The sequence below is a fragment of the Astatotilapia calliptera genome, chromosome 23 (genome assembly GCF_964374335.1).
Source record: "Astatotilapia calliptera chromosome 23, fAstCal68.1, whole genome shotgun sequence".
Lineage (NCBI taxonomy): Eukaryota > Metazoa > Chordata > Actinopteri > Cichliformes > Cichlidae > Astatotilapia > Astatotilapia calliptera.
This window is the reverse complement of record NC_137443.1, coordinates 28,465,765-28,493,689: the sequence shown is the minus strand read 5'-3', so window position 1 is coordinate 28,493,689 and position 27,925 is coordinate 28,465,765. Positions and strand designations below refer to the sequence as shown.

The 27,925-nt window shown below is 42.2% G+C and overlaps 1 protein-coding gene and 1 long non-coding RNA gene across 2 annotated transcripts; one reads left to right on the top strand and one right to left on the bottom strand.

The window, feature by feature from the left end:
- Positions 1-1,421: 1,421 nt before the first annotated feature.
- LOC113016126 (sodium/potassium-transporting ATPase subunit alpha-1) lies at positions 1,422-27,414 on the bottom strand. Its single transcript, XM_026158698.2, has 23 exons — positions 27,122-27,414; positions 14,802-14,915; positions 14,042-14,101; positions 11,734-11,835; positions 11,509-11,610; positions 11,210-11,323; positions 10,815-10,949; positions 10,190-10,307; positions 9,847-10,115; positions 9,459-9,767; positions 7,467-7,601; positions 7,094-7,286; positions 6,831-7,006; positions 6,596-6,732; positions 6,052-6,202; positions 4,832-5,000; positions 4,587-4,741; positions 4,316-4,439; positions 3,323-3,468; positions 3,112-3,242; positions 2,314-2,415; positions 2,083-2,174; positions 1,422-1,790 (listed from the first exon to the last, which is right to left on the bottom strand). The coding sequence occupies exons 1-23, from the start codon at positions 27,131-27,133 to the stop codon at positions 1,762-1,764; spliced, it is 3,075 nt and encodes a 1,024-aa protein (XP_026014483.1). The 5' UTR covers positions 27,134-27,414; the 3' UTR covers positions 1,422-1,761.
- LOC145424115 (uncharacterized) lies at positions 26,725-27,925 on the top strand. Its single transcript, XR_013905084.1, has 2 exons — positions 26,725-27,095; positions 27,349-27,925. It is a non-coding gene; the product is annotated as an uncharacterized LOC145424115 (long non-coding RNA).

Here is a 27,925-nt window from a genome sequence, read left to right as displayed (position 1 = left end):
GTTCCCATCTAGCCATCTTTATGAGTGTGTAATCTCTTAAATGGTAACAGTACATTGGCTTCTGTCATGCTGTTTTGTTTTGTTTTAATAAACACTCCTGCTTCTGAAAAAGATGGGATGCTGTGTAAAATTAAAACACAAAATTGCAGTGATTTGCAAATCTCAAAGCACAAATTTTATTCACGACAGAACAAAGAAAACATACATTTTCAAAACATACATGCTGGCAGAGACATCTTAAAACAGTTGGGACAGGACTACGTTTGCCACTGTGTAGCATCCTCTCTTCATTTAACAACAGTCTGTAATTGTGGTGGAGCTGAAGGAGAGCAGCTGCTGGACTGTTGGGAGGTAATTGGTGTCCCATTCACATCTTTTTCCATTCAAGATGCTCCAAATGATTTCAGTTGGTGAAATGTCGAGACTGCTGGCCAGTTCAGCACCAGGACTCTTCGACTGTGAAGCATCATCTTGCTCAAACATGCAAAACCTGTAAAAGAGCTTTGTTGCTCTAAAAACCTGTATATACCTTTCAGCACTGATGGAGCTTTTCCAGATGTGCAAGCTGCCATTTCCATAGACAATGAAGCACTGACAACAAGCCGGAAAATCCCCCTCCTCGTCAGTCCAGAGGACACGACATCCATCTTTTCTAAAACAAACTCCAACATTTGATTTCTGTGCCCAGTTTCCCACTTTGCTTCAGTCCATTTTAAATGAGTTTTGGCTTGATCACGATCATGTTCACAGATGACTTCTTCTTTGCATGATGGAGATTTCACCTGCATTTGTGGATAGGGTACTTCCTGAGCTCATGCAATCTTTGAATCATGCCTGTTAATGATGAAGTGCTGCCTGAGGACCCGAAGTTCACAGGTATTTTATATTGTTTCCCCATCCTTGTCCCTTGCGCAAAGAGATTTCTCCAGATACCCCGAATCATTTGATATTAAAACTGTAGACGAGGAGTTTTCACAATTTCACATTCAACTTATAGATGCCTTTTTGCAGATTGAACCTCTGCCTCTCCAAGATGCTGTTTTTATACCCAATCATGTTACTGACCTGTTGCCAATGAAACAGTCAGAAAATCTTCCAGATGTTACCCTTTATTATCACTTCTTCAGCCCTTTGTTGCCCCCGCCCTGCCGTCAAATTCCCCTTTATGCAATTTTAAATTAAATTTGAACATTTGATACATGTTCTATTAAGAATAAATAAAGGTTTACAAGATTTGCAGATCATTCAATTTTTTTTGCCTTCTTTTTTTTTTTTTTTTGGTAAAGATTTAGGGTTGCATTTCAAAAGAAAGAAAAAACAAAGAAGCAGCTCAGGCCATTTGCATTACATTTTCATGGATTCAGTCAAAAAGGCTGGAGATTTCCCAGGCAAGCACACACTATTAATGATGACAGGAAACATTTTGGGACCTGACTCGAGCGCATTTTTATTTAACGTTCATAACTGTTAAAAACATGTATAAAAATTGGTCCTGTTTCAGAAACAAGGCACGCATAGTCATGTCAATGTTCAGTGTTCATGTCATTATTAGCATTATCATTTATCAGCATCATCATCAGCATGTTCCATCTCAGTATTTGTCTAAGAGTAGTATCAAGCATTCCCTAATATAAAAACACGTTCCAATTTTTTATTTTTTTTTTTCCACAGAGGTTAAAATTTTATTCCGAGCAGCAAGACAATATTCATGCAAAGACGGGAGTGGAGGAGAAGATGCGAGCTGACTGGACTGACAGGTCTTTAGTAGTAGGTCTCCCGTTCCACCCAGCCTGGATACAAAAGGAGGAGAAAAAAAACTCACTTGATTTAGAGGAAAACTCATTGGACACATTTCATTATACACTTTATTTTAAAGCATGGAAATAGGCAGGAGGATGGCAGAAGATTAAGGAGATGCCAATTTTTCCATTTTAGCCACTAGCCTCAGGGAGCAAAGAAAGAAGGAGAAGGGAAAGAAGGGAGGAACGGGTAGTAGAGAAAGTAGTCCACACACACACACACACACACACACACACACACACACACTAAAAAGGATAATAAAGGCATGGATTCTGGACTCACCTCCTGGGCTGCGTCTGAGGATCAGCTTACGGATTTCATCATAGATAAAGATAAGCAGGGAATAGGGGAAGGCGCAGAACCACCAGTTGGGCCTGGAAACGCACACAAACACAAAAGAAGATGAGAAACTGATCCAGAGCCCCAGGTCTGGATGAACGACATGTGGTAAGTAAACCAGATTAGAGTCCGTAAAGTACTTATTGGTGGTTTCTGGGGGAGGGCTTTACTTACTTAAGAGGATACATTCTGAGGGCAACATCCATGCCTGGGCAGTAGGAGAGGAAGGCAGCCAGAGCGGTCTCCTCAAACAGTCCAAAGATCAGGATCTTGTTCCTGAAAGAGCAACAGAAATAAATCAGGCTGAATATTTATAGTTTTATATGGTTTTATTGTGCCGGGATGCTGCAGTGGATACACACATTAAATATGACCAGAGCTCCACAAGTTCTTAATATGGTTATGTCAGGCTGCTCACAGACTTCAATTGTGACCATAGAACTGGTTTAAACTTTGTTTGTGGTGGCCAATCACAAGGAAGTTGACTGAAAAGTAAGGACTGCCTTTAAGACTGCTTGTTTTAGACAGTGGCTGACCTGAGATGCACCTTCATCCAGTCTATAATAATAATTTATTTAAAAAAAGAAAAAAAGGAGAAAAGACTTTTGAACTGTGAGATGGGCAAAGCTACTCCAGTCAAGTCCATGAATAACAATGTGGCACTTGAAATGATGAGAATAGCTTCCCTTTAAACAACTGACACTGATCTGAGCGACCGATGCAAACCACAGCCGGAGTGCTTTTTAAATTAAGTATATCCTTCTTAGAGCCCAGAATATATGCAGAGGTTAGCTGGAGTTCTTCCCAGAGAAAGAGCACTGCTACTGCAATGTGGATAAATAAGCATGACATTAAAGGTGGCAGCTGTTTCAGGACCATTTCAGAATGAAATATCCACAGCTAAGTTCAAGCAGAGGTGACGGAGAACAGTGATGCGCCTCCGCATTCACAAACGGAGGGCGTTTTACTCACTTCATGCCCTGCTGGAAGACTGAGTTCCTCCTGGTCTTGCAGATGATCAGATCGGCCCACTGCACGATGACGATGCTGACGAAGAAGGCCGTGTGGCAGGTGAACTCCACGATCTTCCTCTGCTCGTAAGTCTGATGGAGAACACATCGTTTGCATCAGCTGATGATGGAACAAACTGTTACTTGAGGTCTTCCTTACAAATGTTACTCACCCACTGCTGTCCATAGCTGTCCTCCAGGTCATTGATGTACTTGTTATCCCAGGAAACTCTGATCCCCACCAGGGTGGCCGGCAGGAAGCCGTTTTCAGCCAAGATCACAAAGTAGGTGAAGAAGCCTGCCAGAGCCTGGATCATACCTGCAAGAGGGAATGATCATTATATCAGACACTTCATAACATTCTGATGTTTTAATACTAAAATGATGAATACATGCAGTTAATTTGTGTGAAATTAAACTGGAATCAATCATTTATTGATTAAACAGATCAGCTTTGTGCTCTTTCGGAAAAAACGAGACGAATGAGAACGTCGCCGTCTGAGTCGGTGAATATGTTTATCCAGTCCTTTGGGTAATTTTCTGGATCAAACCATTTGTCAATGGGTGAGTAATTAAGTAAATAAATCTGATTAACCAGTCTTTGAGGCATTAACGACTTAGAATAAAAATTACAAGTCGACTAAATTTAATTTTAAAATCATTATCCATGAGATGAATAATCCATAAAAAGATGCTGTGATACTTTAGATGTCTGGCAAGATGCACTGATCATCATCAGATATTCAAAGCCTCCTTAATGCAAACCCCCAAAACAGTTATATCATGTTTTTAAAACAGTAAGGAGGGTGAGAAATTTGTTTGAGTCTATAACACTCTTATAAGGAAGTTCAAAAATGGTCAGAGGGGTCAGGTTTATTTCTGGCTTCATTACCGAAGAGGGAAACATCAAAAGCCCGAGGCAGTGCTCTGTCATCACTCAAACATACAACACGCATACACTTCAACTCTCTATCACTACAGGACTATTTATGGTGCATGCCTCTCTTCTTGTTATCTTGCTCCACCCAGACACTGAGCTGCCCTCTTAGAAAGACAGAAAGAAAAAAAACAAAAAAAACAACATCTAGCAGAGATCCATGTCTAGAAAATGTCATTTCAGTGGGCAATTTCCAGAATTCGCATTCAAGTCGAGGCCATCTGTTTACCGATTTGTCCATAGGCTATACTGATGAGCCTCTCGTTCACCAGCTTGTCTGTTTTGGGGTTTCTGGGCTGTCTCTTCATGATGTCGCTCTCAGCCGCTTCATAAGCCAGGGAGATGGCAGGGACCTGAGAGGCAGCACGCAGCACCAATCAACAAAACAAAAAGCACCAAAAAACATAAAAGTTCAAGTTCCTTGTTTTTCAAATAACTTAAAAATCATACAACTGAGTGATGAATCCCTAACCGGCAACAGAAAAAAAATAAAACACTACCATGTCAGTTCCCAGATCAATACAGAGGATGGTGACGGTTCCCAGGGGCAGAGGGATGTTGGCGATGATGAAGAGGAGGAAGGGAGTGATCTCAGGGATGTTACTGGTCAGAGTGTAGGCGATGGACTTCTTCAAGTTGTCAAAGATCAGACGGCCTGATGAGACCAAAGCAAATTTGTTGTATTCATAAATGCTCCTACTACTTACACACAAGTAAGCTAGTGTCAATTTGTACAATCTGTTACCCTCTTCCACTCCAGTGACAATGGAGGCAAAGTTATCGTCCAGCAGGATCATGTCGGCAGCCTGCTTGGAGACGTCGGATCCAGCGATGCCCATGGCGACACCAATGTCCGCTTTTTTCAGAGCTGGAGAGTCGTTCACGCCATCACCTGTCACGGCCACAATGGCTCCCTGCACACAAGACGGTGCCAAAGTCAAATTAAACAGAACAGAAGGGGAAAGGCGACGTTCTTTCTTTCAAATGACATTACATCGTGTGACACAATCTCCTGCCTTGTGAAAGAAAAGCCTCAAAAGGTTTCAGGGAAACTCCCATTTTTGTATTTGACAGCTGTGATAAAAGTGACTAAGAGACATAAATGTGGAATCAGTGGAGGAAGATTCGCCGCTACAGTGTTACGTGTGACAAGGCTTTGGAAGGCTATTCGGTGGCTGTGTTGGATGCCAACAGGGGCAAAAAACAAACAAACAAAAAACAAAAGCCTGTGGGATTTCCTTCATTAAAAAATAAATTAAAAAAAGGTGAGTGCCTCAATTATTTGTCACATTAGCTCCACACAGTGTTATTATTAGGCCTCCCACTTGAGCTAATGAACAGCGCACCAAGCATATTTTTGAGATTTATTAAACGTTGACAAAGAAAGAAGCTGACAGTTCAATTATTTGTAGCCGAACGTGCATCAGTAAACTACCAGATCTATATTTCACTGCACCTGATGTGGCAAATAATGGCTATTAAAGCGTTGAGATGAGAGACGTGTTTGAAACGTTACAGTCATAGCAGTCTGCTAAACGCCGCCCTGCAAATAGCTGTGAAGAGTCTGTGACGCAGAATTGTTTACCGAAACCCTTGATCGGACATTATAAACAGGAATTATTTTAATAAATATCTCCATAGTCAGAGTCCACGTACAACTTTGAGAGTTTTCCCCCGCTTACTGATGCGCTCAGATATTCATGCACATGGTTGAGCTCACAGCTTGACAGATGTTGGCGCTCAATTATTCAGCCAACTTGATAAATCAGACCAAAGCAGCAATCATAACCAACCACTGGGAGAAATTCACAGATGCATTTACATGACAAAGCAAAGGCAGGTGCTGTGTTTGCCAAACTAAAAAACACGAGCACAAACGCTGCAGGTGTTTGTGCGAGCAGGACGGTCTGCTCCACAGCACAGGTGAAAGCACTGTGCCACATTTTCACATTTGTTTTGCTATACCTGTCTCTGGCAGCCCTCCACAATGATCAGCTTCTGTTGTGGCGAGGTTCTGGCGAAGACGATCTCCGTGTGGTACTTCAAGATGTCGTCGAGCTGCTCTGGGGTCAGATCCTTCAGGTCACCACCGTGAACGACGCAGGCCTTGGCATCTCTGTGGGGAAAAATGACATTCATACTTAATGTTCTGAGGGTGGAAATTATAATAGATAATGGCCGAAACACCCAATGAATCCAAGGTCCACTACTGATAATATGTCCCAAATCTTAATATGATAACCTAGATTAGATCTCAAATCCCCTCCAAAAATTGCAGATTAGCTTGGGTAAAAAACCAAAAGTTGAGGCATAAAACGATGTGTGCTGCTGGTAAAGTTTCTGGGCTGCCTTTCCTCATAACAGCCATCCCTCAAGATTCTCGCCATTTAAAGCAATGCATTGTCAGGGACTACAACATCTAGTCCTTTTGCTGAATGTAACAGCCACATTTAAAAAGAAAAAGGGACCAAGAATGTGGCCATGAGGTAACCCCACAGAAAGTTGGTACCTTGGATTGACTTCGTTGATCGGGATGTTCAAACGTGCAGCAATGTCTTCAACAGTCTCGTTGCCCTCAGAGATGATACCCACACCTTTAGCGATGGCCTTAGCTGTGATTGGATGATCACCTGTTACCATGATCACCTAGAACGAGGGAAGTTTGTGCTGATAAGTCCAATAAGTCAACACTCTCATTTATGAAGTCTAAATGTCTGCTTTGAATGTGATCTCCGCATGCATACCTTGATTCCAGCACTCCTGCATTTACCCACGGCATCGGGCACAGCAGCACGAGGAGGGTCAATCATGGACATGAGGCCGATGAAGCACAGGTTCTCAGTGGGGAAGTTCACCTCGTCGGTATCAAAAGCAAAGTCCTCTGGGAACTGCTCATCAGGCAGGTGATAATGGCAGAAACCTAGATTGGACACGAAGTGGTCATTTAGGTTTCAACTCAGTATTGTGAATTCAGAAATTTAAACCCCCAGCAGCCACAGAGCCTCACCCAGCACTCTCTCTCCCAGACCTCCCAGCTCAAGGTACGCATTCTGGAAAGAGTCTTTCATCTCGTCATCCAGAGGCTGCTCTTTGCCCTGCATCATTATGGTGGAGCAGCGGTCCAGAATTCTCTCTGGAGCTCCTTTCATGACCAGCAGGTGCTTGGACTCTCCTTCACAGGAATTCTTGTGGATGGAAAGCTATGAACACAGAACAAAAAAAAAAAAAAAAAAAACGGGAACAAATTTTTTAAAAACTGTTGTTTTTTTTTTTGCACAGTTATGAACCCAACTTGCAATTAAGATAATCTAATATTGTAGATTTCATGTACATGACAATAAATGTGACATTTCATAATGCAATGCATACTTTTGCCATACCTGGTACTTGTTAGTGGAGTTGAAAGGGATCTCAGCAATTTTGGGGGTTTTCTCCCTCATTTCTTGGACTGAGCCACAGCAGAGTTCAATGCACTTCAGCAGAGCCGACTCAGAGGCATCACCAGCCACATCTCTCTGGATGATGAAGATAAAATGGGGAAAAGAATCTTAAGTAGATTATCAAACTATTCAACTGGGTTGCCAAATTACTGTACGGAGAGTTTAGAAAATTGTTCTCTGTTAAATTTACTTTGGAATAAGGCATAGCACAAGAAACAAAATGCCCGTTATAATTTTTCTTCCCATTGTAATAATAGGCCTTGATGAAAACCAACCCCATGTTTACCCTTGCCTCATTCTTGTAACAGTGACAGACAGGAAAATAATGAGCAGTGAAGGAACATGACTGATAGTCTTGGAGCCAAGAGACCTACGTGCAGCTGCGTGTGTGTGTGTGTGTGTGTGTGTGTGTGTGTGTGTGTGTGTGTGTGTGTGTGTGTGTGTGTGTGTGTGTGTTTGGTGAGGTACACAGTAATTATGTAGTTACATGTGTGTGTACGTGTGTATGTGTTTATGTGAGCCACTGCAGTGGGAGTTATGTGAAGGAAAACAAGCCGGTCTGTCTAAGAGGAAAACATCTCAGCAGGGGTAAAAATGAATAAAAGCCCAATAACAGAATTGGACCCCTGTTAGAAGGTTCAAAATCATTCATAAACAGAATAATGTAGAGCTGGATATGAAGATATGATTTTTAAGACCGATAACTTGGTGATTTAAATGGTCAACATATCGGCCTTTTTTTCTTTTTTTCAATTTTGCCACACACGGAACAAACAGATCTTCTCCAACTTGTTAGGTTTATTTATATTGATGATAACGACAATGCAGTTCCATAATAATCTAGTTTTATTGTTACAACAAGTCAAGGATTACTTGTTCACGCTGTCCGGCTCTCCTCGGATCAGTTGGCAGATATGCCAACGGGGAAGTTGCAAAGTCCCTTCTGGTAGACAAATGTCACCATATCAACACTGATTACACCATTAAAGGCCGTTTCTCCCTTCTATTCTTAGAATTTTGATTTATTTGCCATTATAAACAGCAAATATCAGTCATCGACTTACTGCCAATATATCAGTTGGGTTTTAATTGCCATTGTGAGCACTGGGATAAAAGCATGATTGTGACTGTCATACTTTTGTAGCTATTGCCCAAATGGGCTACCAGCTGTGTCTCATATCAGTCGGGCTCTACAAAAATAAAGGTTGTTTACCAGAGTTTAATCTGCAACCCCTCCCCCAACTGATGAATGCTGTGAAGTGTCATGTGGGCCTGTATTTAAAAGGGGGCTTTTATCATAGGCTTTACAGGATTCTTTGGTCAGTAGCACGCCACAGAAATTATCAGTGGATCTCCCAGCTAAGTCAGCCCACTGGAAACACCAACACAAAGTACTGAAGCTTTGACACTCTTGATAAATATGTCCTAAACTGCTTTATCATGAAGCATAGACAAAAGCTGCAGCATCATTACATTTCCTTTCATAGAACCGAGCCGGTCTCTTGTCCTTTGTTAGAATATTTAGAGAGGCATTCACGCAACTGCACAGGTGTTACAAACACTGGGAATGAAGTGAACAACATTAGAGGATAAAAACCAAACAATAGGGCAGAGGAACACTTGTGTTTTTCAAATCATTTGAAAAAAGGGCATATTCAAATTTAGATAATGAGTCAGCAGTACTGGAGTTTTAAATCCTGCCCACATAATGAGCACACAAACTAAAAGCTTACAACAACAGAAAAACATTTCTTGCTGTTGAACAAAGGATTTAAGAGCACACAGGCTTCTGTTTTTAGCTCTTAAAGCTAATCATTTCCTAAAATACATAAACACATACACAATTCATGCAGGGGAAAAAGAAAAATCCCGAGAATGACTCAATTTGATTCCAATTATCCAAATAAACAGAAGGACAGGTGAAAGGCCTACCTTTAGAATGGGAACGTTGCTCTGCTCGGCCAGGAAGACGGCGCGGTTGCAGAGTCCGGCGATTCTAGCCAGAGAGGCCCACGTGGCAGAGCTCCTGTCAAAAGAGGTACCGCTCTGGTTCTCAGTGGTGTCGGCCTCATGGATCTGGTTGTCAAACCACATGTGGGCCACAGTCATTCTGTTCTGGGTCAGGGTGCCAGTCTTGTCGGAGCAGATGGTGGAGGTGGAGCCCAGCGTCTCGACAGCTTCCAAGTTCTTTACCAGGCAGTTCTTCTTGGCCATACGCTTAGCAGTCAGAGTCAGACACACCTACAGAGGAGAATGCTTGGGTCAGCCAACTGTTTGAGAACCACTGGATCTTTAAGACACATGAAACATCTGGACTCACAGTGACAGTAGCGAGGAGACCTTCTGGCACATTGGCGACAATGATGCCAATGAGGAAGATGACGGCCTCGAGCCAGGTGTACCCAAGGATGAGGGAAAGGATGAAAAAGGACATGCCGAGGAAGACTGCCACACCAGTGATGATGTGGATGAAGTGCTCAATCTCGATTGAGATTGGGGTGCGTCCGACTTCAAGTCCCGAGGCTAGCGTGGCGATACGACCCATGACGGTACGATCTCCAGTGCTGATCACAATACCACGGGCAGTTCCTGTCACAGGGATAAGATCATTAAATAAAAAACAATAAAACATTAGCTTCATTGTTCATTCTGTGTCATTATACCTTCAACACAGTTGGTCGAGAAGAAAGCAATGTTCCTCGTCTCCAATGGGTTCTCGTTGGAGAAATCAGGAGTACGAGTCTGGGGCTCTGATTCACCAGTCAGAGACGAATTGTCCACCTGAGTGGAAACAACACAACAAACATATGGTAACATCTGCCTTTAGTTAAATAAAGATCACTGAAAGGGTCTTGACTTCAGGTTTGGGACCCAAAACGGGTCAGCGATTTGCTTTTTTGTTTTCCATAACAAAATAAGTGCCTGTTAATTAATGAGGCACAAGTCAAGTAACTAAAATAGTGACTTCAAAGGAAGAGTCAGAGAGGGTAATTTGGTTCTTCATGCTCTACTTCACAATCACATGGCAATCTGATAATGAAGTGTTAAAAATACAAACAGAGTGCATGACATTGTTTGAAATCCACAATAAAAACAGAATTAATTGGTCACAGCGAGCCTGGATTTTATGAAAGGAAGCACTATTTTTAGAGAGACATTTCAGGAGCTTCGAATCACTAACAAGCACTGAACTGAAGGATTAAAAGGTTTCCCCTGGATGATACTGATGAGAAATTGTTTGTTAAAAATGAAATAGAGGCAGATATAAATAACTTATGGAGCGCCCACCTTGCAGCCGTGGGCGGAGATGATTCTCAGGTCGGCAGGGATCCTGTCACCACCTTTCACCTCCACTAAATCACCAACCACCACATCCTCAGCGTTGATGCTCTTCTTCTCACCGTCACGAACAACCAGGGCTTGCTATGAGAGAAGAGAAATGAGAGAAACAGATGCTGATGTGAGACAAATGGAGTCGGGTGAACGTCCAAATCCGTTTCAGCTGATTTCAGAAAGCACTGTGTGATTTAACAGGCATGAGACTGAGACGTCCCTCTCTGCTGCTCAAAAATAATAAACACAATAATAATCACTGTGACAACACTGCTTTCAGTGTAATGTAATCCAGCAGCAGGGGTCTCATTAGGATAGCAAGAAAAAAAAAGCTCAAATGTAATAGGCACCTGTGGGACCAGGTTCTTGAAGGAGTCCATGATCTTGGAGCTCTTGGCTTCTTGGTAGTAGGAGAAGCAACCAGTGATGATGACGACAGCAGAAAGCACAACACCCAGGTATAACTGAATGGCAAAAACAGCGAGTTCAGACTTTTCCCCAGCAGTTCCTTTCTTATCCAACTTAGCTTCCTTTATTCTGTTAAGCTTCTGAAGGTAAATCCTATTAGGAATAAGTGTCTAGCATTGCCTGCTTTATGATGTTAAACTGGCTGAAATCATTTTCCACACAGTTAAGGACTGTAGCTTACATTATCATTCGCAGGTTCCTCCTCCATTGCAGCCTGGATACTATAGGCCAGGAAACAGAGGATGGCACCAGTCCACAGAAGCATGGAGAAACCACCAAACATCTGAAGGAAAAACGAGAACAGGACTTGCCTTTTAACTCACGAACTTTATGAAACTTGTGTCACAATTTAACGTCGACGCCGAACCCCCTGACAATCTCCAAACAAGGAAGATTTTGAAGTCACCTGTTTGCAGAATTTGACCCACTCTGGGGTGGTTGGAGGAGGAGTGAGGGCGTTGGGTCCATCACGGGCCAGGATCTCAGCAGCCTTCTCACTGGTCAACCCCTGACATGAGAAAATACCGAAACAGAATGTTATAAAAATGCGCCAAGCTGACACGCAAGAGAGCTTGGACAACGATGTCTGCCTTTAAATGTCTTCATCACCATTTCCCAACCAGGGACAAATACACACACTGCCAGATATTTAAGCCCAGGGGGGACGGTAGGTGCTACTAGTTGCCTGGAAACACATCATCAACAGGAAAAAAAAAAAACCTACACAAAAAACAACAACAACAGGGCCATCTACTTCATCAGCAGGTAGGAGGAAGATGAAGAAGTGAAGATGAGAGGAGCGAAAGATGAGGCAAATGGGATCATATGAAATCAGGGCAGAGGGGCGTCTGTGGCTAATAAATTATTCACAGCTGCTTTAGACGCATGCATGCGCACGCATGCATAGCTCGGAGACCCCAGTTAGAGGCACTGATTAACTACTCTCCTTGATCCCTCCTGTATGACCAGGAGCACATTTGCATGAGGAGAAGGGGGCCGTTTGGAGGGTGCGACTGAGATGGCAGTGGCTGGAGACTGGGGGAGTGTCTTTAAGACAGGAGTGTGCATTACAGTTCATGCATTAAAGCCAGTGTATGAATTATACAATACAGTCGTCATGCCACTGGGCTAATACCAAGAAAGTTAAGTGCATTTCAAAGGAGCTTGCAAAGAAAAGTGTCTGGACTTCTTTAAGTTGCTTGAAGACGTTTCACCTCTCATCCGAGAAGCTTCTTCAGTTCTAAGGTCAAATGGTGGAGAGTCCCAGATATAAACCTAGTGGGAGTGACCCCCCACAGAGGGACAAAAGGACCCCCTGATGATCCTCTAATCGCCTGAGCCAAGGTGTGAAACTGGGCGTGGGTCCCAATCAGCCAGAGTTTCAGGTGAGTTCATTGTGAAACCTGGCCCCACCTTATCATGCGAATTCCTGAGGTCAGATGGCCCAGGATGTGGGACTCTCCACCATTTGACCTTAGAACTGAAGAAGCTCCTCGGATGAGAGGTGAAATGTCTTCAAGCAACTTAAAGAAGTCCAGACGCTTTTCTTTGCAAGCTCCTTTGACTACGATGACCTGGATGACTGAGAACCTTCACAGACTTAAGTGCATTTCCTTTTACACAGTGGCATGTGAGGTTCTGCACTGCAGGGTCTGTCACAATAAAAACAAGAGCTTTTCAACTTACAGTTATGACAAGGTGGGAACATACCTGAACTCCGCTTCCTCCAAATGATCGACAGCAAAGATTTTAAAACTTGATTCAACTCTCTTTGTCACAGTTCAATTTCCATTGCTATTCCTCTTTGTCCCACTGTTTTTCAATTAAAGGTTTAGCTTAAGCAGTTGACTTAAAAGTGAGGTCTAGGAAGCAGAGGGCTGCAAAATATTTTCTCTAAAAATCATAATATTCTGTTCTAAAGAGTCCTCTTTATAGATGGGGGGCTCATTTATACCAGTAAAATTAGTATATTGCGACCATCACTCCCTCCCACGTTATTTTTGGACCTGCATAATCTCCGATATGCCTCATCAATCTGTCATGAACAGCAAACCATCCCTGCTACTGCATAGCTTGGCTAATCCAGCTAGCCAGCTGGCGAGCACAGGCAAATATTTTAGCCAGTCCACAGCATCAAGTGACGCAGCTAAAAACTGGTATTAGGATTATGACTGGGCGGAGGGCTCTCTCCACTGGAAGTGTTCCCTGGGCCCCCAGAAGTCTCTTGAACCCTCCTGGCTGAAACACACGAACAGAGCCTGAAGATGAAGTAGCAGCCTCGACAACCCTTCGTCACGCGAGCACAGATCGCTCCCCTTTTTAAACAAAGTCTCGTGTTTAATTCATCCGAGCACCATTAATCATTCATGTGCCGAATGTCAGCTGTCAGACCGAAGAGGGAAAAAAAAAAAATAAAAATAAAGGAAAAAAAAAAGGGGGGGGGGGGGGGGGTTAAAGGCAAACAGCAGCCAGTTTGCAGCTGGTATTGCAGGTTTTTTTTTTTTTTTTTTAAATCTAATCTAATCTCCGTGATAGATGGAGACACTTTGATGGAAATACACTCTCTCCACCCCCCCCCCCCCCCCCCAAAAAAAAAATTACATTACGATGCCAGAGTCTGGAGACGAGGACAGCAGCTGCCAAAAGTTAGACTGTTTAAGGTTTTTAAAGCAGACAGAGAGCCAGAGGGCAGCACATTTTCAGCTTTCACTCACATTGGTGAGGTCTGTTCCATATTTGCGGTTGAGCTCGTCCAGGGTTAGCTTGTGATCATCCTGCAGGGACACAGAGACAAAGTGGCATCAGACCAGAGTTCATGTAATCCAAGTGTGTGTGGGCTCAATGTGCTGAAAACCAGTGATATTTACCTACATTTTACAACGACTTCCTCATATAAGATGAATAAATGAATGGAAAGATAATGAGCCAACAGAAGACAGAGAGAGGAGATGGTGAAGAAGAGGTGAAAAAAGAGAAAGGAAAAGATAAATGTAAAGTAAGTAGAAGGATGAGCTGAAGGAAGGCAGCAGGCAAAACAGGAGCATGAAATGAGGAAGCAAGAAAGGGAAAAGAGGAAGGAGTTAGGCAGGAAAAAAAACTGGAGAAAAACAACAATTAGGCAGTGGCAGGATGAAAAATGATGTTTTTTCAGAGGACACTATTCAGAATTTAATGAGAAATTAACATGTGATTGGTAAAAGAAGGTATGATAGATCAACAAATGAAACTTTTTACTTTGACAGATTTGTGAATATATTGACATCAAACACCAATTTTATGCTCTTTAGTACTGGCTGCATTTTGGTATTCCTTGTGGAGAGGTATATATGAAGGAAGTAGCGGTAGAAGATGAACACAATGGAGAGGACAGAGTGTTCAAATGAAAGGCAGGGGACTGGACAATCACAGGAAAAGGTCCTGAGGTGAACAAACGTAGCAAAAAAACAAAACAAAAGTGACCACTGACACACTCACCATGTCCACTTCCTTCTTTAATTCATCCATATCCTTTTCTTTCTTCTTACCCTTGCCCTTCTTCTTGCCGCCCTGCTCCGAGGTCGCAGCGAGCTCATACTGCTCTCGTCCTTCCTGGAAACACAAGGCAGATGGGGGTTAAAAAACAAACAAACCCAACAACAACAGAAAATGAGATACTGTTTAGTTACAGAAATAACTTTAGATTATCTCAAGAAGCTTTGTGAATGATACCAATAATGCATAAATTGGCAGTCAAAAGGTACAAAGTATAGTGTTAGTAATGAGACACCACTGAAACGGTTATTGTTCTCTCGAGTCACAGGAGTTATATAGTACTTTTCTACTGCAAGCTAATTGAGTGCTTTCTTACTACAAGTCATATTCACCCAGTCTCACACACACATTCATACAAGTGTTTTTCTCTATACCTAAATGCTTTCAACCTAACAGTCACACTGAGATGGATGCATTGGGGGTTCAGTATCTGGCCCAAGAATACTTTGACATCCACACTGGAAGAGCAAGGGATCTAAAACTTCCCAAAGCAATTTACATTTTTCCAGTATTTTTTTCCCCTCTTTTTACTCATTACATTACATAATTTTTTTTTATGCGAGTGCATCTGCCATTTTGCTGCTCATACCGAGGCTGCTAGTTTGCGGCCAGCTCAGAATTCTGGATAGACAGAGGTGGTTTTCCTATGTTAGCTTCTTTAAAATGTGCATGTTCAGCTGGGTGAGGGTGATTAAAGTGCCACCCCGCACAACTACGCACATTTAAGAACTCACCAACGACCACGGTCACTTTGCTAACAATGTATGCAAACTGCTGCTTTGCTAAATGACCTATGTATAAAAGATTCTTTCTTTATTGGTTTCCTAATGAGATCTGACATTAAATCAAGACATTAAACCAATCGTTCAGTCCCAGAGTATAAACACAAAGGACATTTAAAAAAAAAACAACAAAAAAAACAAAACAGATTTCCAAGTGTCCAAAAATCTTACTGTCATGACCTTGATATAGTCGTTTTTTGATGTGCCACCACTGGATAACATACCAGCACAGATAAAAAGAAACCAATACATGTGAGGCAGTTAATTCTGAGGCATTGGACAATTCAGAATTCATTCTGGGTTTATATCCACATGCCTATAATACAACTTCTACCATGTAGTTATAAAGCCATATAAGATCAAATCTTCGAGCCTAACAGTGAGTAGATTCCCTCCTGTGATGCCAAACCAGCTTTGATCCTTTGGGGAAAGGACATAAAACCTCTGGGAATATCCTGTGGTTTCTAACACTGAGACTTTGACCCCGGATTCTTTGGGTCATCTGGGTCATGTGGGCTTGCGGTATGGGGCGCATTCTAGAGAGGCCAGAGGAATGCTTGGGTCACTCTATTTGGTAAATGTAGTCCTTTAATAGCAGTTTTTGCTGCATGGCATTGTGCATTTCCCTGCTGGGGGAAGACTGTTGCCACTGGTAACTGCCATGGCCCTTACAGTGGGGTGCCTTTTCTGCATTGGTATTTGCGTGGATGGTTTGATCAAAGTGACATCCACATGACATTCAGAACCCAAGTTTTGTTTGTTAGCACAACAAAGCAACAACATGATGGATGTTATTCATTTCACCTGGCAGTGGTTTAAATGTTGGGCCAGTGAATATTAATCACTGCATGACACTTTAAGTGGGGGTGCGTGCCACTGATTTAAATGAACTGCAACCACTTGATGGCACACGCATGCTAAATAATAAAATGTTACAACTTGAAGGTGAAACTTCATGTTCCAAACCTTTTCTGTGCAGAAACAGACAGAATCATGCATAAGTAACACGATGACTACTGCCGAGGTGCATCTGATGTCTCATGACTCCAAATGCCAGAAGACATTTTGCCATACTGCGTCTCTTTAAGCCTCCATGTGGGTCAGTGCACTTAAAACCAGATACAAAAATAACAAACATGGCCTTGTCTAAACCTCAGAAAACCTTGACCTAAATTGGTGAGACAAACTGCCACAAACTTCAGCCAACAGTCCAAGAAAGAATAGTCACCTCTTAACTTGTCACATACATGTGGACACCATCTGTCACTACAAACAGCTCTCTTTTTCTTTCTTTTTTTTCCCAGTAAACTTCTAAAAGCCTCTTATTTTTAAAAAAAACAATAATCCATCTGTAAAATTGTGTTTCAGCAACTGACAATTTTGAAAATTTAAGTCAATTAAGCTTTCAAAGGATCAGTCGAGCTCTAGAGGCACATCTTTATCTGCCAGCATCAATAGTCTCACTTCGGAGAGGAGCAGAGTTTTTGCGCTTACTGGTCAGTTGCGAGATAAGACTTTCTGTGGTGAGCCAGATTACGGTGCTGGGTGAAACCAGTTTCACTTGTTGAAAACACCCACGTTTGCAGTAAAAGGTGTCACTGTTGCATGCAAACGCATGCACACACAAAGCACTTTATTCACTCGCCAGTTTTCTAAATGCAACGTGAACAGTTATGCACCCCAGCCAAACACCAGAGTGGAACAATAAACCACACTAGTCATTTACTGGTAGTCACACTTATATATATCACCCTATTTTGTTGATTTGAAACTCCAACTGGGACACAAATTCTCTTGCTGTAGGCAAGTAAACAGAATATCTCCAAATTTGGATCTTGCAGTGTCCACATAGAATTACTCATAGTAGTGAAAGCAGGTTTAAAAATTATCAAATATGGAAACACTTCTGATTTTACATTTCACGACAGAGCAAGACTGCGCAAAGACCGTCTTCTAAATGGCCAAGCTAGAGAGACGGTGAGACAGAGTGGGCAAGTGGAAGAAAGGAAGTCACAGGAAACAGCTAGGGGTAGAAGTAGCGTTATTTTTAAAGCTCAAAACGCACAGCTCTGAAGCAGCACTTATGAACTCCGTTCTTCAACAGTGAGAAACATCGCAAGGCAATTCCATGTGCTGCTGAACACCTTCATCCTGTCCAGGGTTTTAAATGAGGTGAATAATGAGCCTACAGTTTTTATTGACACCATAACCAGATGGCCAACATAACCACTCCTTATATATGAGGACATGAACATTTTGCTTTCAGACTGCCAAACTCAGTGGTTTTTATGATACTCCTAAAAGACTAAAGTTATAGCCTCTATAGAAAGACTTGGTGATATGATGAAACAATCTGGCAATAATAGGAAATTATACAATTTTACTTTCATTCAGACTTGCAGGGTTTCTGAATCAATGCAACTGATGTGCTTTTTAAAGCTTTTTACCACCGATCAGTTATTATTTAGTCACATTTACAATGTTGAACTCTCAAAGGAAGATAACCGAAATTTTCAAATTGTTATTTTATTCCAACTGTCCAATTTAACAGATCAGCCAAAAGCTGATATCCACTTAAGCCCAAAATGAAGTATCTCAACAATTATTTTGTACATGGCCACTTGACTAAGTGCAGACATTAAAATTCCTGTTCTTCTTTGAGGGCCACCATAAGACTGAACACTTCAGCTGCCTTTAGCCTTAATGTGGCACATTAGCAGGCTACATAAAGACTGACTGTGATTAGGAATACTGATAACCATCGCCATTTAAAAAAAAAGAAAAAAAAAAAAGTCGATACTGATATTTAGAGATTTGAAAAATCCCACATATCAGCTGTTTTCCCTTCTGAAAGAAACAGGTTTGTAAAATGCAGGCATTTATGAATCCTCACTAGTTTAAAAATTATTGTTTTATTGCAGACTGATCTCAGTCAACCAACCAACTCTGATCAAGTCAGCTGGTTGTTATTTGTTCCAATTCAAACACAGGGGAGTTCCACCTGGTAGTCAGCCTATGCAACAGCAACACTTACACCATGTTCAAGTGTCTTTTTCCCATTACTTAATTCATTTATTGGTTGTTATCAATGACACTACCAATATACCGGCAAATACCCAATAGTTCAGCTCATATATCACAGATATATGAAGCAGGCTGTAATTGTCTCATAGTAACAGGATGTAGGTTTTTATATATTTCAAGTAAGATAATGTTGATATAACCTGGACAATTGGATAACTCTATTGCCCAAATGGGCCACTAGCTGTGTGTTTTAACAGGTTAAGCACATGTTTGATTCTCAGGGTTTGTGCTACGAGGGAGAGAAAGCTAAGCTAGTGTGTGCTTCAGGTATGTAACAGAAGACAGCAATTCTAGAAGCAGACATCGATCAGTGGTTAAGTCCCATCAATAATTCAGCGCTGTACAAGGTACAGCACTTTAAAGGTGTTAGCATGTTAGCAGAGAAGGAGGCTGTCCAACACCAAGTGACTACCAATTTGCTTCGCTTGTTAGGTGGTGATATTTTGGACCCAGAATGACTATAAATGAACATCCTAACCACAGTCCCAGTCATGGAAACATGCTAACTAATATTGTTTTTCTACCACATTAGCCCTTAAAGTTTCCCAGAGAGCCACCAGAGCACTGTGTGATCCCAAGCACATGTTGTTATTGTTGCTTGAGCCCCCCTGGCCAGCTAAGCTGGGAAAACATCGAGCCTGGTTCTTGCTCTTAGCCTCTGGAACCTCAGGGGGCCCTCAGGGGCCATCTGGCTTTAGTGAGAACACTCATGAAGAGAGGACCAGAGCCCAAAGTTGGACACACATTTGTTTCCAACAGAGATGACACCAATTTGAAGAGTCTGTAAAGTCCATGTCCTCCATGTATAAAAGTTCACATCCTGAACAATGTTTTATTGATAAAAATTCATTCACCTCTGGAATTTTGGATATGAAGAATGCCAGGCTTGTGTATACCACCCGTTCTAATCAATCAATGAAAAATCATGCATTTGTCTTTGATAGCTTGTGATTATGATTTGATCATTTATCATCCAGGACTGCATGCACTCCTCAGCTGAATGGCCTCAAGAACATATCACTTGACTGACGCACGTCAAATATATCATTAGACTTTGTGCAAACATTAATCGTCCTCAGAAAAAGAAGTTGAACTGCAACCATTTTAATTTTGACTGTCCAACTTAAATAATAATTAATAATTAAATATCTGTTAGCTTAAATAATTACAGTTTTTGGTTCTTTAATTACTATATAATAGTAGTTACATTAATTATCCTATTTAGGGTCAGACTGATACAGGATTTTTAAGACGAATACTCATGTTCAGTGATTGAAAAATCATATTAGCCGATATTTTCAGGCACACAAACCAGTTTCTTCATACATTTGTTATGTGTAGCTACTAATTTTAGGATAATGACAATTTTATATGCCTATTTGTATTGTTGGTTTTTGTGTTTGTCTGTAGACACTGATACTAACATAGCGGCAAATACCCAGTATTAGTCAACTGTAATGGTTGGGCTCTAGTCCTAATAGGAAAGATAAAAGTTTATAATTGAAGTATCCAGAAATGAAATTAATAAGTCATTAGTATTTTTTGTCACAGCAACAGTGTATTTATGAATATGAATGATACATAAAAGAGGCCACAACAATGCAGAGAAACCCCAACTTGGACTAGTGATCTGTGAGTTTTTAAACACCTGCTATTTCAAGTCTTTCACTTCAGGTAAAAGATCAGAGTCTGAGAAGATGCCAGAATAGAAACACTAACCTGCTACAGAGCACAAAGTCCCTGACGGCAGACTCAAAAAAGAAAGCAGCTGACAAGCAACAGTCAAGCCGGAGCTGCTGCACCGCTCCCCTAAGTCTGCTCTTGACATTTCTTTTAAAAGACAGAGTAGATTGATAAGTAAATTTCCCTGCGTCTCGCACCTCAGTCAGTTGATTTGTCATTGTGCGCCTCAGCCAAAACACTTTTTTTCCCTCCCAGCCTTGAACTGGAACCTAAGTTTATTCTTAATCAAGTGACACTCAGATTATTTGTAATCACACAGCATTTCATTCAACTCATTGCTACTGACAGCATTCAGCCTCTAACTCTAAAGGCATTTGCCTTGACTATAAAGACAAAACAGTGTTAATGATCCCTCTGTAGCTCACTGCCAACACGTGGCCTTAAAGTCAGCCACAGTTGTCTGCCATTTCTTTGTTCGGTCTTTGATGCATTACTGTCGACGCACCTGCCTCTGTGTGGGGAAAGCCCCATTTCATCAGTTGCATCAGTTTTAAACCCAGTGAACTTGCTCTGGTCCTGCCAGATAAGGGTGACACATAACTAAATCCCATCCGGGATTTTACCCACCCTCCCCCAGTCTTACTTGCACTGTACAGAAATGACTGCATCCCCCGTGACAGCGCTGCACCTGTCACTTTACTAACTACTACTGAGACATCATAAATTAACACGCAGAGGTGCTGCACCTACACTTACTCCACAGTCACATGTTGACAGCTCATCTTCCTGGTGTCAGAAGAGGCAACAGAGAGTCAGGTGACTCTGAAGCTTTTGCGGTCTTTTTCCGCTCGCAAGACAACAAATCAAAGCACAGAGTCAGAGATATCAACTAGATTAAGGATATCACACAAGACATCGCTGTCTGCATATTTCCTGATGCTTATTTAGCTCGAAGCACAGCTGCAAACAAATACTACTACTTTGAGGATTCTGGGGTCCAGTGCACTTACACTGAGAGGCTTCTCATAACCTTGAAGAGCAGCATTCAAGGTCAGTGAACTCCTTACAGCAGCAAGGTGGTTAAGATTAGAAAGAAAATGCAAGGATGAAAGTGGGGAAGGAGGTGGTATGAAGACAATACACTGACAGATGATGAGCAAGGGAAAAAAATGAGAGGGAAGGATCTGCTCTACAAAAGCAAACGTCATAATAAACTGGTATGAATTCTCCCTGAACAATGGCCTTTTGTACTACCCTCACAAAATCTGCATCAAACACACAAACAACAGCCTCACAGAATCGTTTCATGTGCTTGGTAAGACCACAGGCACGTGGGCCATGTTATCTGTTATGATGCTGACCAGTGCTCATTGTTTTTTTTCCTTGCGCCTTTTTTTGGAGATTTTTGGGAATTTCAAAACAGGCTGGAACCACGCTCTCTTTTGTTTGTCTGCAAAAAGGCTACACAGTCCAGGAACTGTCAGAAAGATTTCGCAACATTACAGACCGATATCAGTGACATTGAGTTCAGCTCAGCTTTTATTAGCGATTGAATCCCGTGAGAACTAACCGGTAAGAAGAAGGCTTGAGATAGAAAAAGAAGCATGACAAAGTTGGGGAAAACAGTGAGGGTTTGCATCTCCGAGCAGAAGCAACTTCAAAAGCTGACCCCACTCCCAGCCTCCCGGCTTTTGCTCCTCGCATGGGAGAACAACATCCTAGAGGCTCAAGTGGACATCAGAAGAAAGCGGTCGAGCAGCCACATATTTTAAAGTGTTCGAAAACGTTTTACAGGCAGAATTCCTGTGAGCGAGTCCACCCTGGTGCCAGGGTCTCTTACCAGATACAAAAGCTGCTCATTCAACTGTGCCCCCACAAACACACACAGACTGTCCTGGGACTTTGCCCGGTTGCCACCAGCGACTGTTGCCACACCTCTGGAGATATGTGAATGGACAAAGTCACGTGTCACAGCCCCTCCTCCTCCCCCTTTCCTCCCATGCCCCCTCCTCCTCCTCCTTTATTCTTTCATTTCCTCCAACTACCCCTTTTTCTGTTTAAACACTGAAAAGAAAGTGTGTTAATTTAAATGTGGGGGAGGGGGGGGGGGTCGTGTTTAAAACTCCCTCCACGTCCCTGTGACTCTCAGCTTTTTTTTTTTTCCCCCCATAAAAAAAAAAAGAAAAGAACAAAAGTGAGTGAATGAATGAATGTCTGGCAGTGTTTCCTCAAGAATTCAAACTGCAATCTTATGTCATAATCGCACGAGCCAACAGCTCAGTGATTCAGCCTGCAGATCCTGGATCTAGATTTTAACATGGCGTGGAAAATTCCCATATTTCCTCATGCAGGAAAGGAGCACAAAAGACAGCCACCCGTGTGTTCTCTGCAGGTTTTTGGTTTTTATGTCCATGTTCCACATTTACTCAGCTACAGGCTCGCAGGGAAAGTTCAAAGAGCTGCCACGGAAAACAAATCACACGGCTCAAGCTTCTTAGCAAAACAGAGGGGAAGGCTCAGGGAGGGATGGCATGTGGAAGAATTGGAGGGAGGGAATTAAAAATAAAAACGAGGAAAGCCAGAAAGAATGGCAAAGCAGGAAAGAAAGAGAGAAGCTAAAGATGGCAAACAGATTAATGGAACGTAGGAAACACAACGGGTAAAGATTGACTGAGCGTAGGAAAAAGAAGCAGAGAGAAGGGGGTACGCGGTGTTCGGAAACAGACAAGGGGTACTGTGTGACAAAAGTCCCAGTTAATTCACAGTGACTGCCAAGCGGAAAGAATGTTAAATCCCCAGTAAAGAGGGGGAGCGGGACAAGAGCGGAAGGAAAACAGGTACAAACAGAGAACAAGGGGGGAACGAACTGTAAGGAATGGATGTGAAGGTGTAGATTAAAAGTGGGCGGGGACTAGCATGCCAAGTCAGCTTATGGTGGGAAGATGAGAGAGAAAAGTCTTTGATACGAGTGAGGGGAGTGCCATCCAGAAACAGCAATATTACCATCTTTTCACTGTTCACAGCATGTACACTTCAATGTTTCAACTACACTCGCATAGTCATATTTTCCATGCAAAACTGCAAGCTCAAGATCAGAAAATCCTCAGCTGTGTCCTTAACCAGTACTTTCACAGAGCCAATCTGCCTGTCCATAGATTTCAGATGAGACAAATTCAAGGAAAAACTTAACATTGGGTGTTTCAGTAAGGTACCGCAGCTACACGTTCCTGTACACCTGCTTTGGTCATCCTTTGTATTGATTTGCCAAGTTTCTACAACTCCATTAGGGTCCTCATTTGGCATTCCTAAGGATTGTGGTGGAACTCCCCAACATGTCCGTCCTAAAATTTTCTAATAGGACTGACTGCACCCTGTTCAAATAGTTATCATTAGTGACTGTATTGCCTCCTTTCTACTAGCACCTACTCATCTACTACCTACTCACTTGACTGTACTCAGTTTTTAGGATTTCCCATTAGGTGGTAGTGCCTGGTCTACTGGGCTGGGACCAACAGACTTCATGCCACTGATTCCCTCAAACATGGAAATTAGGGAAATGGATGCACACAAACCAAGACCCTAGTCCAAAGATTAGGTGCAGACATTTACCATCAGCTTAGCAGCAGGTATACGCCTCTGTTTTCCATTGCTGTGTTGTATTTATTTCACATGTAAATGTTGTCACAGGATCTTTGGGCCACATTGTTATAAGGACCCCACCCACAGTGAGTGGTAATTGAAAGGGAAAAGGCTTAAACTGAGCCAAGTTGAATCCAGTACAGTCGAGTTGGTGCTAGTGGAAAAGAGGCATGTGTGTCCTACAAAGAGGGCATTATCATCCTGAAGAAGCTTACTCCCATCAGAATGAAAATGACCAGCGGTCACATTGTAACAATATGACGGTTGAAAGGTCAAAACTTTGTCAAAACTCAACCCTCATAAACCCAAGTCAAATGTTACCACTTTTAGCACTAAAGAAAAGAAAACCCCAGAAGGGTGGGAGCCAAAACACTGAGGCTTTGCAATGCAGAGTCTAGAAACTGATGGGAGATGTCAAGGAGGCTATGGCAGCTATGGACATTTCAACCAGTTAGAAAGACCCTTGTCACATTTGAGTGATGTACTTTCAGCTTGCTGGAAGGCTGATATTGAATCATAAAAAATAAAAAATATTTCTCTTCAATGTGTCATCCATCCAAGTATGATTAAGACAACTGGGTAGTTTAACTCTCTATAACTGCAGAACGCATGCTGCACGAAAACAAACAAATTCAACCTGACAACCCAATATTCATGCAACTGTGACCATTTCACCCTACCCCACCCATTTACCAGAACAGGATAATTTCGTTGGTGAAAGGAAACTGCTATAGCTAAAGCGTTTGAATTGGTTGTAAAAACGGATGATTTTGAAGACCTGAAACTTCTTAATAATTCAGCCAACTGAGGAGAAAAAGATCTTAAAGGTTGAGCTAGGTAAGACTATGAAATATTTAGTCCACTTCGCCCCCATTGCTCCCCTGAAAGCGTTGACAGCTGCCTCTGCGTTCAGATCCCCCACTCCGCAGTGCTCGCCTAGTTCAAGTGCAGAAGCTGCAGTTTGAACAGGTGAGGTAACCTCCCATCAGCTTCTGCACTGCGAATTTAAACAAAAGGAAAAACAAGTGTGTGTGTGTGTGGGGGGGGGGGGGGGGGGGGGGCATAAATAAATATAGATAAGCTTCAGCTACCTGCTCCTCTTTCCTAAAGAGCTTTTAATCCATGAATGGATCATTCAGGTTAAGAGAGTGCACTGCACAGAAATGTCCGCAGCCCCTCCATCATGTCTGGAAGTTGTTCGGCAGTGGCAACTGGTGCCTCTTGGCCCCCACCTCCCTCTTTTCAAGCAATCAATCCACCCTCTTGCTAGCTCACTTTGCTTTTGTCTCTTTATTGCACTGTGCTGCTGATGTGGTGAGGAAAATATTTTTTTTTTTTTTTAAAAAGGGCGAAAGAGTAATGTCATCCTCATATTATGAGGGGAGCAAGTGGGAGGCACACTTCCCCCCCAAAAAATGATCTTCCCGTACCTGTGCTCACTCTCTGCCCCACTTCTTCTCCATTGCAACTTAACCCCCCCCCCCACCCCTTCGGAAGGCTCTATGGTGGCCATCATCTCTTCCAAGTCTAGCTATTTGTCCGTGCCAGCACTGAATGTATTTGAGAAAAGGAGAGAAGAGGAAAGGGAGGGGGGCAGGAAAGGAGGGGAGACACTGTGGGGGAAGTGGAGGCTCGAATGGGGGCAGGGCATGGCTTTCATCACATATGGGAAGGAGAAAAAAGAAGCGGTGGCCAAGAAGCTGAGAGAGAGTGAGGAGAAAACTCTGCGGAAACAGAAGGAGGGAAAAAATGAAAGAGGAACAGACTGAATGAGGCGTTCTGCTTCACATCTCCCGCCAGATCTCTCTCAGCCCATCTTCCCTCTCCCCTTCATCCCACCTCTCCATCCCTTGCAGGCTGAATCTGTAATGAGTGCTTCCCCTGCGCAGAATGGCAGGGTGTGGCGACTGCTGACATTACATGCAACTGGCTTCAGTTTCATCCCCTACAATTCAAGCCGGGGAGGAAGGGGACGATATCAGCCATACCAAGAAGCAACAGAGGAACAATAACAGACTGAATCTTTCCATGTAAAAAAGCTGGACACTAATATATGATGAAAAAAGACAAGGAGGCGTGGGAATTTTAAATCAATTTTAAAACATCACAAAAAGGGCTTAAACTGTCCTCTTTTCTTTTTTCTCTTAACAATGCCTGCAAGCAGCTTATAGCAATTTTAATCTATCAGTGATGGATTGCTGCCACCATGGAGCACAATTACCCTTTCATCCATTATATTCCTGCAGTTAAAGTCACAATAGTGAACCCGCATGACACAAAACTACCCAGCAAGCAGTCGAAGAAATTCTCCCTAAAAGGAGGTACGGCTGACTTCAGATAAGTTTAAGATAGCTGCTCACAGTTGCAGGCAGAGAAAAATGGGTCGGGCTGCTAACATATCCCTCCCACTGCCAGGCTGTTATTCCCAGAATAAAAACGCCTGGTGCTGAAATAAAATAAATAAATACATATAAGTAGCGAGAAAGAAAAGCCACAGTTCTTCCCCAAAGGCATACATTTCTGTGCTATGTGTTGCTCACGAAGAGCTTTCCCACTCGAGTTGAAGCTTAAAGTGGCTCTAAAGTCAGTAAAGTGAGGACACCGTTACTTTCTCGAGCGGGTTTATTTCCACAGCTGCACCGTCGCAGCTGGAAAACTTTTGACAGCTCAGGCGGTTCAGAACATCTCGTTACATAACGGGACGCCACTCAAAAGCATCTCTGTGAGCGATGGAAACTTACTTCACAGCGGTCTTTATCCTTGACGGGCTCAAGTCAATGACAAAATACATAAATAACAGAAGGAGAAGAACAAGAAAAGGGGGGAGTCTCTACTCTCTGAGGGTTCGAAACACGGAAGTACCCCTCAAGAGGCATTTGAGGAGAAGGCATTTTGAAGCGTTTCGAGCGAATCGCAACACATGGTGTAGCATCAGCATCGACTTAAAGCGAACCACTTGTTTGAATGGCGAACTTTCAAATATCTCCTTTTGCCTACCGCTTATTCTCAGCGGGAGCAAATAAGAGCATTTGTGGAGTCGAACAAAGAGGTAAAATAAACATTTTTTATACTCACTCCTCGTCCCATGGTTGCCAAAATGCGGGGTTAATTCTTCCCAGTTCAAGTAAAAAAAAGAGCAACGAAACTCCACCTTAAATTTATATACAGTTAAAAAAAACAAGCTAAACAAAAAACAAAGATAAAAAAATAAAACTCCTGGATGTGCCTGTTATTATATATATATATATATATTTTTTTTTTTTTTTTTTTTTTAATTTATTTTTTTTTCTTTATTTTTGTAGTCAGCACGTGTCACTCCTCCGCAGCACACATCCGAGCTCGCAAGCCGTCGCGGCAGACCCTCCAATACTTATAGACGGCGTTTCTTCCATAGTGACGTCGACGCCATTTGCCATGGTAACCCCACGGATGAAGGCGGGGCATCCTCCATTACTGGGCGTTTTTTTTTCTTTTTTCTTTTCTTTTTTTTCTTTTTAAGCGCCACACACAAACACACACACAATTCAACACTGATGGGCACTAATCTGCACCGCAAGTAGTCCAAAATAAAAATGATAATAATAATAATAATGATAATGACAATACTAACAATTAAAATATCATGGCAACTGTTGATTTTCTATGTTAAATGTTATGTATCTTTGCTCATTCACTGAACGAACTATTTGTTTTTGAGAAACATTGCTAGCTTACAAAGTCTATGACCCCTTCCTTATTTCCTAGTCTTCTGCATATTTGTGACACTTACATGTTTTAGAAATTTTAATAGTGGACATAATTTGTATTAGAATTACAATTTTCTGTTTTTTTAAATGATTATCCGTTCCTGTATTAATGAAATAAAAGCTATCCAAACTA